General features: G+C 49.1%; 1 protein-coding gene across 2 annotated transcripts in view; it reads right to left on the reverse strand.

Moving 5' to 3' along the window:
* The window catches only part of MED12 (mediator complex subunit 12), a 36,322-nt gene extending 22,722 nt beyond the window's left edge, over window positions 1-13,600 (reverse strand). Inside the window, exons 1-15 of one of the 2 annotated variants that reach the window (XM_062630114.1) lie at window positions 13,264-13,600; window positions 12,861-12,965; window positions 11,876-12,067; window positions 10,018-10,177; window positions 8,695-8,870; window positions 8,314-8,424; window positions 6,596-6,850; window positions 4,907-5,053; window positions 4,515-4,614; window positions 3,939-4,075; window positions 3,004-3,135; window positions 2,486-2,612; window positions 1,621-1,850; window positions 1,072-1,152; window positions 108-281 (exon numbers count right to left, since the gene is read on the reverse strand). In XM_062630114.1, the coding sequence (XP_062486098.1) occupies window positions 108-281; window positions 1,072-1,152; window positions 1,621-1,850; window positions 2,486-2,612; window positions 3,004-3,135; window positions 3,939-4,075; window positions 4,515-4,614; window positions 4,907-5,053; window positions 6,596-6,850; window positions 8,314-8,424; window positions 8,695-8,870; window positions 10,018-10,177; window positions 11,876-12,067; window positions 12,861-12,965; window positions 13,264-13,362 (2,226 nt within the window). In that variant the 5' untranslated portion in view covers window positions 13,363-13,600. The remainder of the gene's footprint in view (window positions 1-107; window positions 282-1,071; window positions 1,153-1,620; window positions 1,851-2,485; window positions 2,613-3,003; window positions 3,136-3,938; window positions 4,076-4,514; window positions 4,615-4,906; window positions 5,054-6,595; window positions 6,851-8,313; window positions 8,425-8,694; window positions 8,871-10,017; window positions 10,178-11,875; window positions 12,068-12,860; window positions 12,966-13,263) is intronic. The other variant, XM_062630113.1, reaches the window with a different exon arrangement.
* Window positions 13,601-15,082: the final 1,482 nt, after the last annotated feature.

Consider the following 15,082-nt stretch of genomic DNA (forward strand, 5'->3'; position numbering starts at 1 on the left):
CATAACTGCTCCTTACCCACCCACAGCAGTACTGCAGGGAAACCTAGCAGCCTCGTGAACAGAGCACAAGGCAGCAACAGGGGAGGGATTATGAGCAGGTCTCGTACCTGAGGAATAGGAAAGTGTGTTGCATACTGGATGTGCCGAGGCTGGTCATACAGGGATGCTAACATTCCTTCCACAGACTTATCCTTCAGCAGAGGCTTTGCTTCCTTTTCAGGATCTGGTTTCTCAGGGGAAGGGCTGGCTTTAGATTCACAATGCATTGGAGGAGAAAACATCTAGGGAGACATAACAACAAGAAAAGGTAGTTAGGGAACATAGTCATGCAACAGTGAAGACTGCTGAAGGAAGGTACACCTACTCAGGTCTAAAAAGGAGCAGGAAGAGAGAGGGTTGAAGAAATATCCAGTTCTTAGGGCAATGACCAAGGCAATGTGCTAAGACACTATTCCCATTTCTGCTTCTGCTCCATGTTGCATACCAAGTTAAAAACAATGGGGTATAAGTAACTATGACTTCATATTTTGGGAACCACCTCTATAGAACAAGCAAGGACCCTGGGAAAACCACAGAAAAGCCACAGCTCTGTACATCACACCTGCCTAACATATCTTGGAAGGCCAGAAATGGCTAGAGGAATGAAGGTACTTGGGGATTTTTCAACCACCACAAGTTATTTTTATTGTTAAATGCTTCAAAACATTCTGCAACCATGATCTTCATCAGGGACTGCAGAGACAGGACAACGGGTGATGGGTTCAGACTTAGAAAGGGGAAGTTCAGGTTGGAGGTAAGGAAGAAGTTCTTCCCTGTGAGGGTGGTCAGGCACTGGAACAGGCTGCCCAAAGAACTGGTAAATGCTCCATCCCTGGCAGTGTTCAAAGTCAGGTTGGACAGAGCCTTGGGCACACTGGTACAACCTTGACACCTCCAGCACACCGGAACAACCCCGTCACTTCTCTGGCTCTACAACAGAGAGGAAACGCACAAAAGCGAGGCACCTGCTGGCCCTGACTACCACATACTGACCTACTTACTGAATAGCAGGCAGAAAATGCAGAAACATACCGAAAAGTCTGTTTTCTCCATGTCATCAAAAAGCATGCTGGAGTTGTGGTCAATGTCAATGGGCTCAGAAAGACCTGTGTCCTGGGAAGAAACAGAGCAGCTTTAGAACCTGGTGACGTACCAGGAAACAGGAGAATATTTATTTAACACAGCACTTTAAAGGAACAACACTTATTTAACAGTTGGCGTATTGCTGTCACTTGGACAGTGACAGCAATATGCCAACACACTCATGGGGCTTCAACCCAAGCTGAAGCTTAACACACTGCAAACATCATGGACAGGCCTCACACAGCACCTGCTCTGCTCTGAGCAGTGCAAGATTTTCCTGTCTACCCCTTTACATTGTGCAGGCCCTTTCCAGCCACTTAGGACATAGCTTTCTACTTTTGAAACTGAAATGCTAAAGGAATAGGCTGGGGAAAGGAGAAGCATGAGTCACTTGTACATCCTCCAATAGATAACAGCAAAGAGGCTGCAAAGCTAGTAAAACCAGGCAAGCACAACACAGGGTCATGTTGAGGAGGGCCATGATGCTTGTGCTTTCACCTCTAGCTTGATGCCACTGTTTCCTTCTGTCTCCTTCCTGTCATGCTCCTCAGCAGGGTCATCAAAGGGTGAGGGCGGGCGAGGCCCATGAGAATCCATAGCAAGGTCACCCCGGGAGATGAGTGTGCACATGTAGATGTTGTGAGAGAAAACATCGTGACGGATTAACTCACAGAACAGGAGCACCAGGTTAAAGAACTCCACCTTCTCATTTTCCTTCCCAGGATCAGCTGAAAAGGACAGCACAGACAGTCAGGGCTATCAGAAGTCTTCTGCAATGCTAAGCAACAGCAGCCACCTAACCTAGGACTAGAGAAAGCATTTCCAGAGATCTCAACATAGCGACTGATACACAGTTGTGAGATTACAGCAGGGACTAAAAGCAGAAAGTTCAGTTTCAACAGATAGCAGTTAAGTTAAGTCAGAAGCTCTCCAGTTAATCCCTCAGGCCAGATGCATAGGACTTCAGCCTGGAAGTGCCATTTCTGGGTGTACAAACCAGCATCATTAAGAGTTGATAGTATCCTGTCCCCCTTAACCTGTTTCAGTACTTCCACTGAGAGTACTTCCATTCCATTCCAGAGCTTTGCCACTTACTAGTTAGAAACCTCACTCTAGTTCTCAGCCTGAATTAATTCCAAGTTAGGCTGCACTCATTTATTCTCAGCCAATGCTCTGTTAACAGAAGGGCTTCTGCGTTATCTTTCTGTCACCTGGCCCTCCAGGATGCTTTCCTTCCCTCTCCAAGGTATGCTCTGGATCACGAGAAAGCCAGAAAGAGATTAAAGTACATTCAAGACCTACACACAAGAGAAGAGCACACAAAGTCTGCAGGAGAGGGAAAACTAGAAGTTTTATTACATACTTAACATAGGAGCTTGAGTGTCAAGGAATTGCATAAGGACATCCTGAAAGACAGGAGCGCTGGCTGCTGAGAGAGAGCCTGAGGAGATGGAGCCCTTCTCATCCACAACTTCAGAGTCCCCACATCTCTGTGGAAACAGAAAAAAAGTACTGCAAGCTGTCCCAGAGGAGAAAGTCACTATCCACAAACCCCCAAAAGAAGTTTCAAGAGACTTCTCCTATCTTGCACTTATAGGAAAGTCACCACAAAGGCTTCTGTGAGCCACTTCAGTCTCCAAGTATGCCAATACTTCTGCACTGCAATCACCTGTCTTCAAATGCAATCAAGAAATGGGATACACACCATCCCACAGGCTCATTTATGATCTACTTTGAGTTAGATGGAGCAAATGCCATAATTAACAGCACCAGCATTAAGAGGTGCTGAAAAGCCTTTCTTTTTGGTGAAAGGTAGATAATAATAGTTGTGTAACTTCTCCTCTTCTCATCACTGCTACCTTTCCAGGTATAAGGGCATACCTCAGCTTCTATCTCTGCTTGACGCTTCTCCAGGAGTTTGGCCACAACCATAGCCCTGTGGCGCCCAGAGCGCTTATAGCTGACAGCCCACTCGCACAGCAAGGCCACCACTGCATCGTCATCAGGGGAGATCTGTTGAGATACAAGCACTGCAGTGAGAACCTGAGCCAAGCAGAAGAGGTGAGCAGTCCTAAGGCCTCAGGCTGGATATAACAGTGAGTCTACTCCTAGTAGAGCACAGCCAGAAGACCGCTACATTCCTGGAGGACAGATGCCAAGCTAAAGCTTTGACATCTCTGCTTTGACTCCACTTTGCAGCATGAGGTGATCCACAGCCCTTGACAAATCTCAGGGTGGCACTGCTTCAGAAAATCATCTCTTCGGGCAGGACATCTATGGAGTGTTAATCTCAGCACAGAGTGAAAAACAGCTTCGAGCAGTATAGGGAGCATGTAAACTATCATTCCTGAGCTCAAGGCCAGGACCCAATACAGTATTGCTAGCACTATGGTCCCACATGTAAGTGCTAGGCTAAAAGGAACTTGAACTGTGAACTCTGACTGCCAGGAAGCAGCTGCCAGCCCAAAATCTGACCAGGCTAGCATTTACTTCTCTCAGACACATAATATGTCCTTATCATTAATGTGCTATGTGGACTCATGTCCTCCATCAGGAGACCTCCTCTAACGGCTGCGTAGATTCTCTCAAGCTTACACATATTTATTAGTGCAGACTTCCTAGAGCATGGACTCCCCTTTCTCACTTTAGTACCTCCCTAACTTAAGGCTGTGCAAAATCTTTTTCAATGGAGACCGCATCTCCTAGCCAAATGCCACCGCCTGGTCAGCTCTGCAGATACAGGACAGTAACCATGGAACAGAAAAAGGAACATAGCCACATGGAAGATCAAACCCAGCAGCAAAGTCCCAAGGCACCTCATGACTGTCTTTGGTTGGACCCAGCCCAAATATCCTGTTATACAAGGAATCCAAAGAGTTGCTGAAGTCAGATCTCTCAAAGCTGTGGCTGTCCAGAACTTCTAAAGTGTGCAAGACACGACCAATAGTGAAACCTAGAAGAGGACAGAGAAGAGAATGCCTACTTGGCAACTGGTACGACACACTCTGGAGCAAAGGTTTCCGTAAGCTCGGGAGGCTGCCTAAGGAAAGCTGTACCAGTCAGGCAGGGATAGCAAGCTTAGTATCCTGACTCTCACAGAAGCTAACAGCTGATGTTAGGGGAAAGCATCTGAACATGGCATGTATACAAAAGTATAGTTCTCTGATCCATATTCCCAGCTTCCAGTAACAGGAACTCTTTATACCTGGGGAAAAGGACCTGAGCAAGATTTTGCACTGGAAAGAAAAAGAGCCATTTGTGTTTCACCCACTGCTGACAGTAAACACCAACAGAAGCACACAGGAAAAACACAAAGAAAACAGCCAGACAGGAAGTTTCTCAGGGTAACACATGAAACACAGGGAAAGAAACTTTAACCTACAGCAAGTTACCTGCTGTGGTTTCTTGGCACTTGTCAAATGACCAGCGAACCTCCACAGCCTGGCCACGCTCCTTTATCTGCTGCTCAATCTCACGCAGCTTTGCCCGAACCTGGAAGCAATGCACTTGTGTAAAGATACAAAAAGATGTTTTACAAGTACTGGGTACAAAATTATCAGAAAACAAAGAGCAAGACAGCAATTCTACTCAAGGTTAGATTCTGCCCATCTTCCAAGGGCATCACCGTCTTGCTTATAGCAGAATGGGAGCAATTAATTCCTTGTGAGCGAGACAGCACATCCAGCTCTGCTTATCACACAACATGAAAAGAAAATCCTGAAAGAGCTAAGATACAGCTATTACCTTGGGCCAACAAGAGCCCCCTTTCTTGAAGGCTGCTCACCTGCTGTGTAAAGGCTGAATTTCCTCCTGGCATGGGCAAGTTGGATGGGGCTATGGGCAGGTGGTCCAATGGGGAGCCAGTCTTTATCCTGCTATCAGTCAGTGAGTAATGCCACACAAGGGCACTTGGGCAACACAAAATTATACTCTGCAGCAGACAGAAAAGTCAGTATGGTTGAAAGGTCAAAACCAATGAAGTTCAAGTACTTTCTACAGAAATAACCACTCCTTTATCCCACACCCAGACACTCATTATCCTGCATAAATATTTACTATTCGGGGGAAGTAGAGGTGAGTGTTTAAGCTCTCAAAGTGTTTGGGCTAAAGACCATATTAGAGTAGAAAAGAAAAAACTACTATTTCTGCTGCATTGAATTTCTTGCCCTAGGTATGCTTAGGAAGCCAAGACCAGAATTCCACATTATCCAAACGCAGTACACATGGCTGCAGAGCTCCCTGCTGCTCCTAAACAGAACTTATTTTCTATAACTCACACAGCCAATGCACAACCCCAACCCTCATGGTCCAGAAGAAGCATTTACACTAGTGGCTTACAGCCCTCATCAAGAGTAAAGCGTGAGAAGAAACATGAGTCAACAAACCCAAACACTTTATAATGTATTATTTAATGATCACAAGTATGATTATAGTAATGATTCTAATAACAACACTATCATAAATGTATTTTCATTCTTTTGTGACCTTGTACACCCAGACAAACACATAAAACTTCACTGAACAATCCCAAGGAAACACCCCTACAGCTTCTGGCTCACAAGGAACCAGACATTAAAATGGACAACCAAGGTTGTTTTAAACACTCAAATGAAAGAATTCACCATATCTGGAGAACACCTGAGCAGAGGTTAATGATGTACACTGTTAGAAATGCGTGTTTCCAGCCTGACTTTACCCAGCTCCAGCTTCCAGCCTCTAAGTCTTATTCTGCCTTAGCCTTATCTACTATCTGCAGATCAGATCTGTAGATTTTCTATCAGAAGAACTCTTCTAAAACATAGCAAAAAAGATCAGACCATCATTAACCAACTTGAAGTTGTTCATCAGGTTGTGTTCAAACCCCAAATCAGCCACATCTTTGAGGTGTATACACTCATATATTTTTCCTAAAGCTTCCCAAACAAAGTATTTGTGTATTTAAGAAGACATGTTTTATCACACACAAACTAGAAAAAACCCAAACAGCTGAGCTCCTCCCAATCCCTCTGTGAGTTAGGGGGAAGAAGATGGGAAGTGAGCAGGCAGCTGTGTGGTTCTGAGTTACCGGCTAGGCTTAACCCATAACAAGGGCTGTTTGTTTTTAAGAGCTCACAAAATTACAAAACACTCTTTCATTTTTGACATAATTTCTTTCCTGAGATGACAACCTGTTACTGATGTCCTCCAGGTGAAACAACCCTTTCTTTCTCATCCCCTCTTCAGCAAAGCTTTCCCAGCTATCTGGGGCACCTGTGAATAGAGCAAAAGACTCTACTCCAACCCATTTTTCTCATGCAAGTCAGTCAAGGGCATTGCTATAGCACTTATGATTGGTACAAAAGCTCTGTAACACCTCAGCAAAGACCCACCCTCAGACAACCATGGTTTGATATTTCTGTACTCAGGAAGTTGCTGACTCAGACCTAAACTCTCCCTATTGATGCCAGCATCACCAGCCACTCCTCAAACCTACCTGGAGGATGCAGCTGAGCCCATAAACCACTGGCCGGTGCTGGGGGCACAGCAGCAAGTCACTGAAAGGGCTGGGAGGAGGATTCCCTGCAGCTGGCTGAGGGGTGGGAGTTGAAGGAAGAGTATTTCCTGTCTGGGCAGACAGGATGTGGGGTGGGTGCCCACCAGCACCATCCAGCTGCATAGCAAGCCTGCGGGTGCAGAAGTAGGCCAAACGTCTGGACAGGTATGCAGACTGCACAAACTCTCCAGAGTACTGCAGGAGAAGAGTAAAGAGGGAAAAATCCTTGTTACAAGCAACACAAGAGAAACCCTTGACTGTCCAAAGCAAATACTGTGTGGCACTGCCGTCGAACGACAGTCCGTTTTTACAGAGAACTCATTAAACATCATGTATTGCCCACTGGCTACTAAGCATCAGAAAAGCCTTTTAAATGCTCTATGGGAATAACTTTCATGTATCAAAATGTACCCACACCAGTTCCAAAGGTCTGCCTATAAAGTGTTGCAACAGGAAAGAAAAAAAGAAACAGTTGTCATGAACTGGTGAACAGCCAGTCCAACTATCACAGCTGCGACAGGCGCAGAGATTACCAAGTCCAGGGCAGGGAAACAGGAGAAAGGAGAAAGAAACAGAAGACAGCAGGAGTAAAAGGTCTCCTTCCATAAGCAAGGATCGCTGTGGCTCCCAGCTACCCCTGAAGCCCAGCAACTGTTCAATGGATCCTTTTTCTTCACCCATTTTACATTCCTGGTTCTGACTTCATTTGAAGTATTTTGTGCTCTCTACAGAAATGGATGGTTTAGGAGCTAACCTGGTTAGTGCTGTACAACATTCTACTCTTGCCTTGAAAGTCCACTGTGTTTAATTCTGCTTCCAAGAGGTGACTCTGGGGGTGTAGGGTGGAGGGAGGGGGCCTGCAGCTGTAAAATGTGAGGCAATGCTGGCTTTCTATGTAATTTTTTTAATGGCCAAAATACTCAATTTGCAATTTTCTAAGAAAAAAACAAACAAAAACAAAACCAAAAAAAAAAAACCCACAACAAAAAACCCACCAAACAAACTGTAGAGCTGTGGAAGCTTTCTTGTAATATCTGAAAGGAATAAATGGTGAGCCCTTTATATTATATTAAAAAGGAAAAAAAAAAACCACCACAAACAGATGCTGCAAAGCCTGGAGCAGCTCTGCTCTGGAGCCAGGCTGAGAGAGCTGGGCTGGGTCAGCCTGGAGAAGAGAAGGCTCCTGAAGGGGAAACCTCAGAGCAGCTCCAGTGCCTAAAGGGGCTGCAGGAAACTGAGGGGCCTGGGACAAGGGCCTGTAGGGACAGGCCAAGGGGAATGGCTTGAACCTGCCAGAGGGGAGACTGAGATGAGCTCTTAGGCAGAAACTGTTCCCTGTGAGGGTGCTGAGGCGCTGGCACAGGGTGCCCAGAGAAGCTGTGGCTGCCCCATCCCTGGCAGTGCTCAAGGCCAGGTTGGACACAGGGGCTTGGAGCAAGCTGCTCCAGTGGCAGGTGTCCCTGCCCGTTGCAGGGGTTGGAGCTGGAGGAGCTTTAAAGTGTCTTCCAACACAAACCATTCCAAGATTCTATGATTCTAAGAAGGATGCTCAGAGGGACACACCCTAGTGTTCTCTGTGCAAAACAGCTCATCCTGCCTTAGGCGACAGGAAGGGGAGAGACAACAGCGGAAGTCAGCACCAAGTACGTATTTCTCACCCGCAGCAGCAGCGGCAGGAGCATTTTCAGAAATTCATCTTCTCCTGACCGTATCTTCTCAAAGCATTCAAGGACCCACGTCAGGAATTCATGCCGGTCCAGCATGCCATCCTGCACACAGATATAGGCAGAGCAAAACAAAAGCTGAAGCAACATGACAGAAAGGCAGAGAAACAGCAGCTGCTTGCTTTTAGCAGTGGAAATCACTCTAGAAGTTTGCACAGTTCTGTACTACCCCTTTTCTACTACTGAGCTCAAAACTACCTCCAGTTCTACAAGTCTATTCATAGAAATAGAATATTCTGCAAAAATAAGTCACTTTGTACCACCTCCCCTAGCCTTCTTGTGCTGCACACACAGGAGCCCCCTTCAGTGCCTCACCTGGAACATAAACATAGCTAGTTTTTCATTGTAGTCCCACTGCTTCAAAGCTTGTTCCACCTCTTGGGGCACTGGCCCAGATGGTGAACCACATCCTTGCCCCGGGAGCTGCCTATAGAACTCTGCGATTTTCTGCAGCTGCTCTGACAGGTACTTGGTGATGATCTGTGTCCATTCTGGAGAGGGGGAAAACAAGTCAGCAATGAGTGTTGTGGTAAACAGAAGCAGGAAAGAACCAGGCTGGTGCACAGGAAGAAACACAAAGTGTTCCTGTCATTTGAAAAGGACAGAAAGACAAAGAAAGAATACTAAGTGACACAATATTAAGCTTGCTTGTGGCCTGGGGGTGGTATGGAAGAAAAAGCATCCAAAGAAATAGGAAACAAGGGGAAAAACTTCCATGTTTAGGGAGCATGGTTACTTTGTACCAGAAAAGTTGGGAAGAAATATTCCTCATCCAAGCTGAGAGAGCTGGGCTGGTTCAGCCCAGGGGGAGACCTTAGAGCACCTCCAGTGCCTAAACGGGCTCCAGGAAACCTTGAGAGGGGCTTTGGACAAAGGCCTGTAGGGACAGGCCAAGGGGAATGGCTTTAACCTGCCCGAGGGGAGACTGAGATGAGCTCTTAGGCAGAAGCTCTTCCATGGGAGGGTGTTGAGGCACTGGCACAGGGTGCCCAGAGAAGCTGTGGCTGCCCCATCCCTGGCAGTGCTCAAGGCCAGGTGGGACACAGGGGCTTGGAGCAAGCTGCTCTAGTGGAAGGTGTCCCTGCCTGTGGGAAAGACACAGGAAGTGGAACCGGATGAGCTTTAAGGTCCCTTCCAACACAAATCAGTCTGGGATTCTATGAAACCAGAAAACAGCCAGGGGAGCCCTCCTAGACCATGTAATCTGGGGGAGGCCAGGATGCAAAAGATGTTAGATATGGGATCCAGTGAGGCTAAATCAACAGGGAGGGAGTAACACACCAGAATTCTGTGGGAAACGTACTTACTCACTTGAGAAGAAGCTAATCAGTCATTGCTCAATTATCATTTACAGTCTTTGTAAGGTAAAAAAAAAACCAACAGATTGTACAGTAGAAAGACACAGCAGAACTTAATGGGGAGAACGAAGAGGTAGGCTTTCAGGAAGTATTTGTGGCTGCTAAGACTTATTGTTCAACAGTGTACTTTCACAGGTGGGCCCTGTTGTTTTAGTTCTTCATGTCAGAGCACTAGGACTTATCAGCAGGAAACAAGCATATACGGAATCCCAGGCCACCTCTTACTATTCAACACCAGGCTGAGAAGAAAACATCTGCTATGGACAAAACCAATGCTTACCAATGAAGGGATCAATGACATGACGCTTTTTCACCTTGGTTTCTGTGATAGCAGCATAATAAGCACAAGTCATTTTGATGAGCCAAGCTGCTCTCATTACTGGAACAGTGTATTTCGCCAAATAACCAAAGACCTCTTCCTTCTTGCTAAAGATTGGCACCTGTAACAGAATTGAGAAGAACTGCAACCAGGGACAGAGACAGGAACTATTCCAAAGCAACTACACACACTGCTCGTGCTGCAAGCTGTGAAAAAGGTAGTGTTGCTCTGCATCTCAAAACACCGCAAAAATTCACCTCTGGTCAGAAAGTACCAGATCCACATTTCAGTATAAACAGAAACAAAACAAACTGAAAGAAAACAGAAAACACAATTACATTACTGTAAATTCACACCCCGAATCCTGAAAACAGCTTTGAGGGTATCCTCCAGAGGTGATATAAAAAAACTACAAAAGATACAGACTAAGAACTGAGTCAGAAACACACAGTATCTACTCCAAAGACTGAAGACAGAACTCTTCAAAGCGGTTATAAAAGTCTTGTAACATCACAAAAAGATTGAGAGAAACAGGGAATTTGAGTATTATAGTACGAAGGGATTCATAAAGCCAAGAGTCAAAATTCAAGATACAATTTGGGGGAGAATACCAGTGAAATCATCACACTGAAGATCTATAAACCAGGAAGCAGTAACACATCACAAGAAACAGCACAGTTGTGGGGCTCACTTACACACAGTATTATGGAGAGCAAAAGTATGCCCGTGTTCACAGAGGAATGAGACAAATTCACAGGGAATGTGTCCATTTGAGAGCTAGCTCCAAGTCTCCCACTACCTGAATTACCAATGCTTCAATCACTTACTTGCTGTGTTTCTTATATTCTTCCCAACCATTCTGATGCCCCAGAGACACACAGACAGACTACTTGGCTACAGAGTCACTGCTTCCATGTCTAAGTCCAGGAAAACTGATGGAGCCCATTGCAGAAACCTGGGGAGGGCCTCAAAAGGTTCAAGCTTTCAAAGTGACCTCAGAAAATTGACAGCCAGCATGCACAGACAGACACAAGGACTAAGTTTACAAAGAGACGGATTCTGTGAAAATCTGATTATTTTCCCCCCAGAGTGACTCAGAACACTGAGGACCAAGCTCCAGCTTCTAAGCTACTTATGCTACCGTTTCACAACTGGAAGTTATGTTTTTACTCAATACATACCCAATTCCTCAGTTCCTTATTTACAGGCCCACCCTGACAATCAGCTCCCACTGCTACCAGGCCTCATACAATGCAGAGTAAGACCCTTCTATCTTCTTTCATATTCCACAGAATTCACTGCTGTCAGGGAACTATCTAGCCCTGGGTGCTAGGGCACAGAAATGCTGTGGCCTGGCTGAGACCAAGCTATTATACACATACACTTCTCAACTTAAAACCAGAAACGTGTCACTGCAACCAAAGCCTGGGAAGTCACTCAGCTGATTATGCCCAGTAATTCTCACTGGCTTTTGAGAACCTGACAAGCCCCCCCACTATGAATAGCCCTAATCCAAACAACAGAGCAGAGGCAACAGTGGCAGCTCTTCTAAAAAACTAGCCAAACCTTTGAATAAATCAGTCGTATCATGCAAGCAAAAAGCTTGCACAACCTCCAAACAGACAAGGAACCAGTTCCCTGAGTGGGGATGACGAAGCCAGTGCACTACAAATCCTGGATACTCTTCAAGCTGAAAGCTTCAAGACATGAAGAGAGAAGAAACATCTCCAAATTATAAAAAACTTCTATATAGAAACATTTCAGAAACAAGCAGAGATTAAACACTCTGCCCTGCCAGGCAGCCTCTCCTGTGACATACCTTCTTAGCAAGATGAGTGAGGGGCTTCGTTCCAGCCAGGTCTGTGAACCAGTTGTTTATGGCACTCTGGGAACGTGCTGTCACCAGCCAAAAGTTATCCTTCTGATTCACCTGGGGTTTCCGTCTTCCTGTGTCAGGCAATGTATTGCACCGCAGCTTTTCTGCGATAATACTGCTAAAATTTGAGCTGATCTGGGGAGGGGAAGGGGGAAAGGAAAAAAAAAAAGATGAATTACAGGTTCATAGGTCAGAGATCTAGTCTCTGTGCTTAAAGATCTCATCATTCCTACCAGCAGTCTCCCCAGTATCTACACAAAAAAAAAAACAAACCCAGCACATAGTTGCCTTTGTTGTATTTGCAGAGAGGAATGTTTCTAGACAACTCATAAAATGACCAAGCAGGGACTCAAGTTGAGGTGAACACAGTTCTCTATAAACACCTGTCAAACCAGACAGAAGGCTTCGTGGACAGATGTCAGCCAAGGAAAACAAATATACTGTGCTTACTGATGCCTTACATCCCAGGTCACCACTAGTCCTCTGGTCAGGGAGGCCAGGAAGTCAACATCTTGATTTCAGAATTACAAATTACAAAAATGGTATTGAAGCCCATGTTTAAATTGCCAGAGGTTTCAAGAAATATTACTTCTCTTCTACCATGGCCATAATGTAACCAAACCAGTAAGTTTCTTATTTCCAGTATCCTAGCCTTCTGCTTTAATTATGGAATATAAGAACTATATAAGAATAAAGGAACTCTGGATGCTGGTTTAACATAGACCAAGATAAGAACCTACTCTCTCAAAGGTGGGACACAGTTCCAAGAGAATGCAGAACTTTGACTCTACAGGGAGAGAGAGTTAGGGAAGGGTCTCCTGGGCCTGGACACCAGGAAGGAACGAGCCCCAGCACTATCCAGGACCCAGGAGCCTACCCGCACAGGCACCAGGCGCTGCCGAGCCCCCACCGCCCGCCCGGTGCTTACCTTCGCCGGGTTGAAGTTGACATTTTTGGCACTGCCGTGCTCGTCCCCGGAGACCGCCGGCTGGTTGTTGAAGCCTTGCTTGACGTTCAGCGCAGTCAGCTCGTCCTGCGAGGGAAGCGCCGTCAGCAGGGCCCGCCGAGGCCGCGCCGCACCCCACGGCCACGGCGGCTCGGCCAGCGTCGGGCCGAAGCGAGGCGAGGGCCCGGCGGATCCCGGCCTCCCCCAGGCTCCCGGCGGCAGGCAGCGCCCCTGCCGAGCGCTGGGACACGGGAACCCCGGCTTCCCTGGGCCAGGCCCGGGCCGCTCTCGCCCAACCACCACGGGGCCGGCCGCGGGGCTCCTCACCCAGCCCCAGCCCTGCCGCGGGCTGCAGGCATGACCCCCGGCCCCGGGACCCCCGCACCTCCTTCTGCTTGGGGTCCTGTGGGTACACGTCGGGCGGGCCGAGGCGCGGGCGCTTCAGCGGGCGGTGCTCGTAGCTGAGGACGCCGAAGGCCGCCATCCCGCGCCGGCGCGGCCACAACAAGGGCCGCGGGGGCCGCCCGCGCCTGCGCCCTGTGCCGGGGAGACCCGAGCGCTGCCGGAGAAGCCCGAGTGCCGCGACGCTGTCACAAGCGCTCCGAGAGGAGCCGGAACAGCCCGAAGCTGCGCCGAGGAAAGACGAAAAGTCCCAGGCGCCGCAGGGCAGGGCCCGAGCCTGCGCCGAGCGAAGGCGGAAAGTGCCGAAGAATCACGGAGCCGCCCGAGGGGCGCTGCGCCGGTGGAGCGCCGGGCTGAGGTCACGTGGTAGCACCCTGCTGCCGCCGACCCCAAAGCCTGGGACGTCCCGTAGGCCCGGATACCCCCCATAGCCGCGGACACCCCCCATGGCCGCGGACACTCCCCATAGCCGCGGACACCCCCCATAGCCGCGGACACTCCCCATAACCGCGGACACTCCCCATAACCGCGGACACCCCACACCACGACCGACGCCCCCGAGCACACCCCCGTGGCTGTGCTGGTGACCATTCCCCCGTCCCTGCCCATCACTGGCACCAGCACTACGACCGCCCCCTGTAACTGTCCCCTTCTCCTGCAGCTGCTTCTGCGAGTGCCTTGGCGCTTGCCCCGGCACCGCCGCAGTGACTGCCAGCGCTGCCCAACCCAGGATGCCCACGGGCGGGCTGTGGGTCACGACCTCCACGCTGACTCTGCTCGTGGGGGACAGAGCTCGTGGGATGAGCCGTGGGGACACGGCAGCGTGAGCCCGCGGTGCGCCGAGGGGTGAGGTGTGCGGCCTGGGCAGGAAGGGTGGCGAGGCCCCAGTGTGGTGGGTGCTGGGGCCCTGTTGGAGTGAGCCGTGTTTCCCACAAGAGTCACCCGTGGGGCGGTGCCATGGGGCAGGAAGCGGCGCGGGTACGGAAGCGGCAGCCCTGCGTGGTGGGCTGTGCGCAGAGGCTGCTCGCACCCATCCTGTGGCTCACCCCGCCATGGCAGTGCTCAGCGCCTTCCTTGGCTCTGTTCTCCTCTTCGGGCTGGGCCCCTACCTTGCTGCTGCCCGCAGCCCCCCAGGTAAGGGGGCACATGGGCCCCGCCACAGGGCTGGAGGCTGTGGTTACCACATGGGTGGTGGGGCTGGGGGATGTTGGTCCCTGGTGACCCTGAGGATGGGGTGTGGGGCTGTGTGGGCCAGCGAGCCCCTGGGAATAGCTGGGAATCCTGTGACTGCCCCACTGCATCCTGGGACCCCCAGCACCTTAAGGGCCCCTTGAGGGCCATCTCCATGTCAGGAGAGCCACACTGTGCTTGGGTGTCCTGTTGGGAGTCCTTGCTCCTTCCCCAGTGCTAGAGCATGGCTGCCAGCTGCCTCCTGGGCCTACGGCTCTGTTGGAGCTGGCCCTGTCAGTGCTACAGGAGGGACACTGGCCATGGGGGTCCTCTGTGGCAGGCCGGGACAAGGGGCAGCAGCAGGACATTGATGTGCAGGTCCTATCAGCCCCATGCATCAGACAGGGAGGGCATCAGACGGTGGATCTGTGCAGCCGCCGTTTTCATCCTGGTCTTGTCAGTGGGGCCATGCTCAGGAAGGAGACAGGGGCTGGGGACAGTGGCTCCTCTTTCTGCCAGCACCCTCACCCCAGCCACTGTTTCCTAAGGAAAAATCCACTTCTTGGCATGTGTCAGTAAAACACCAGCTTCCCATGGAGCCGCAGCCCCTCCATATCCCTGCATCTCCTGGC

This window comes from Pezoporus occidentalis, unplaced genomic scaffold, assembly GCF_034315485.1.
Source record: "Pezoporus occidentalis ecotype Australia unplaced genomic scaffold, CSIRO_AGI_Poc_V1 ctg348, whole genome shotgun sequence".
NCBI lineage: Eukaryota > Metazoa > Chordata > Aves > Psittaciformes > Psittacidae > Pezoporus > Pezoporus occidentalis.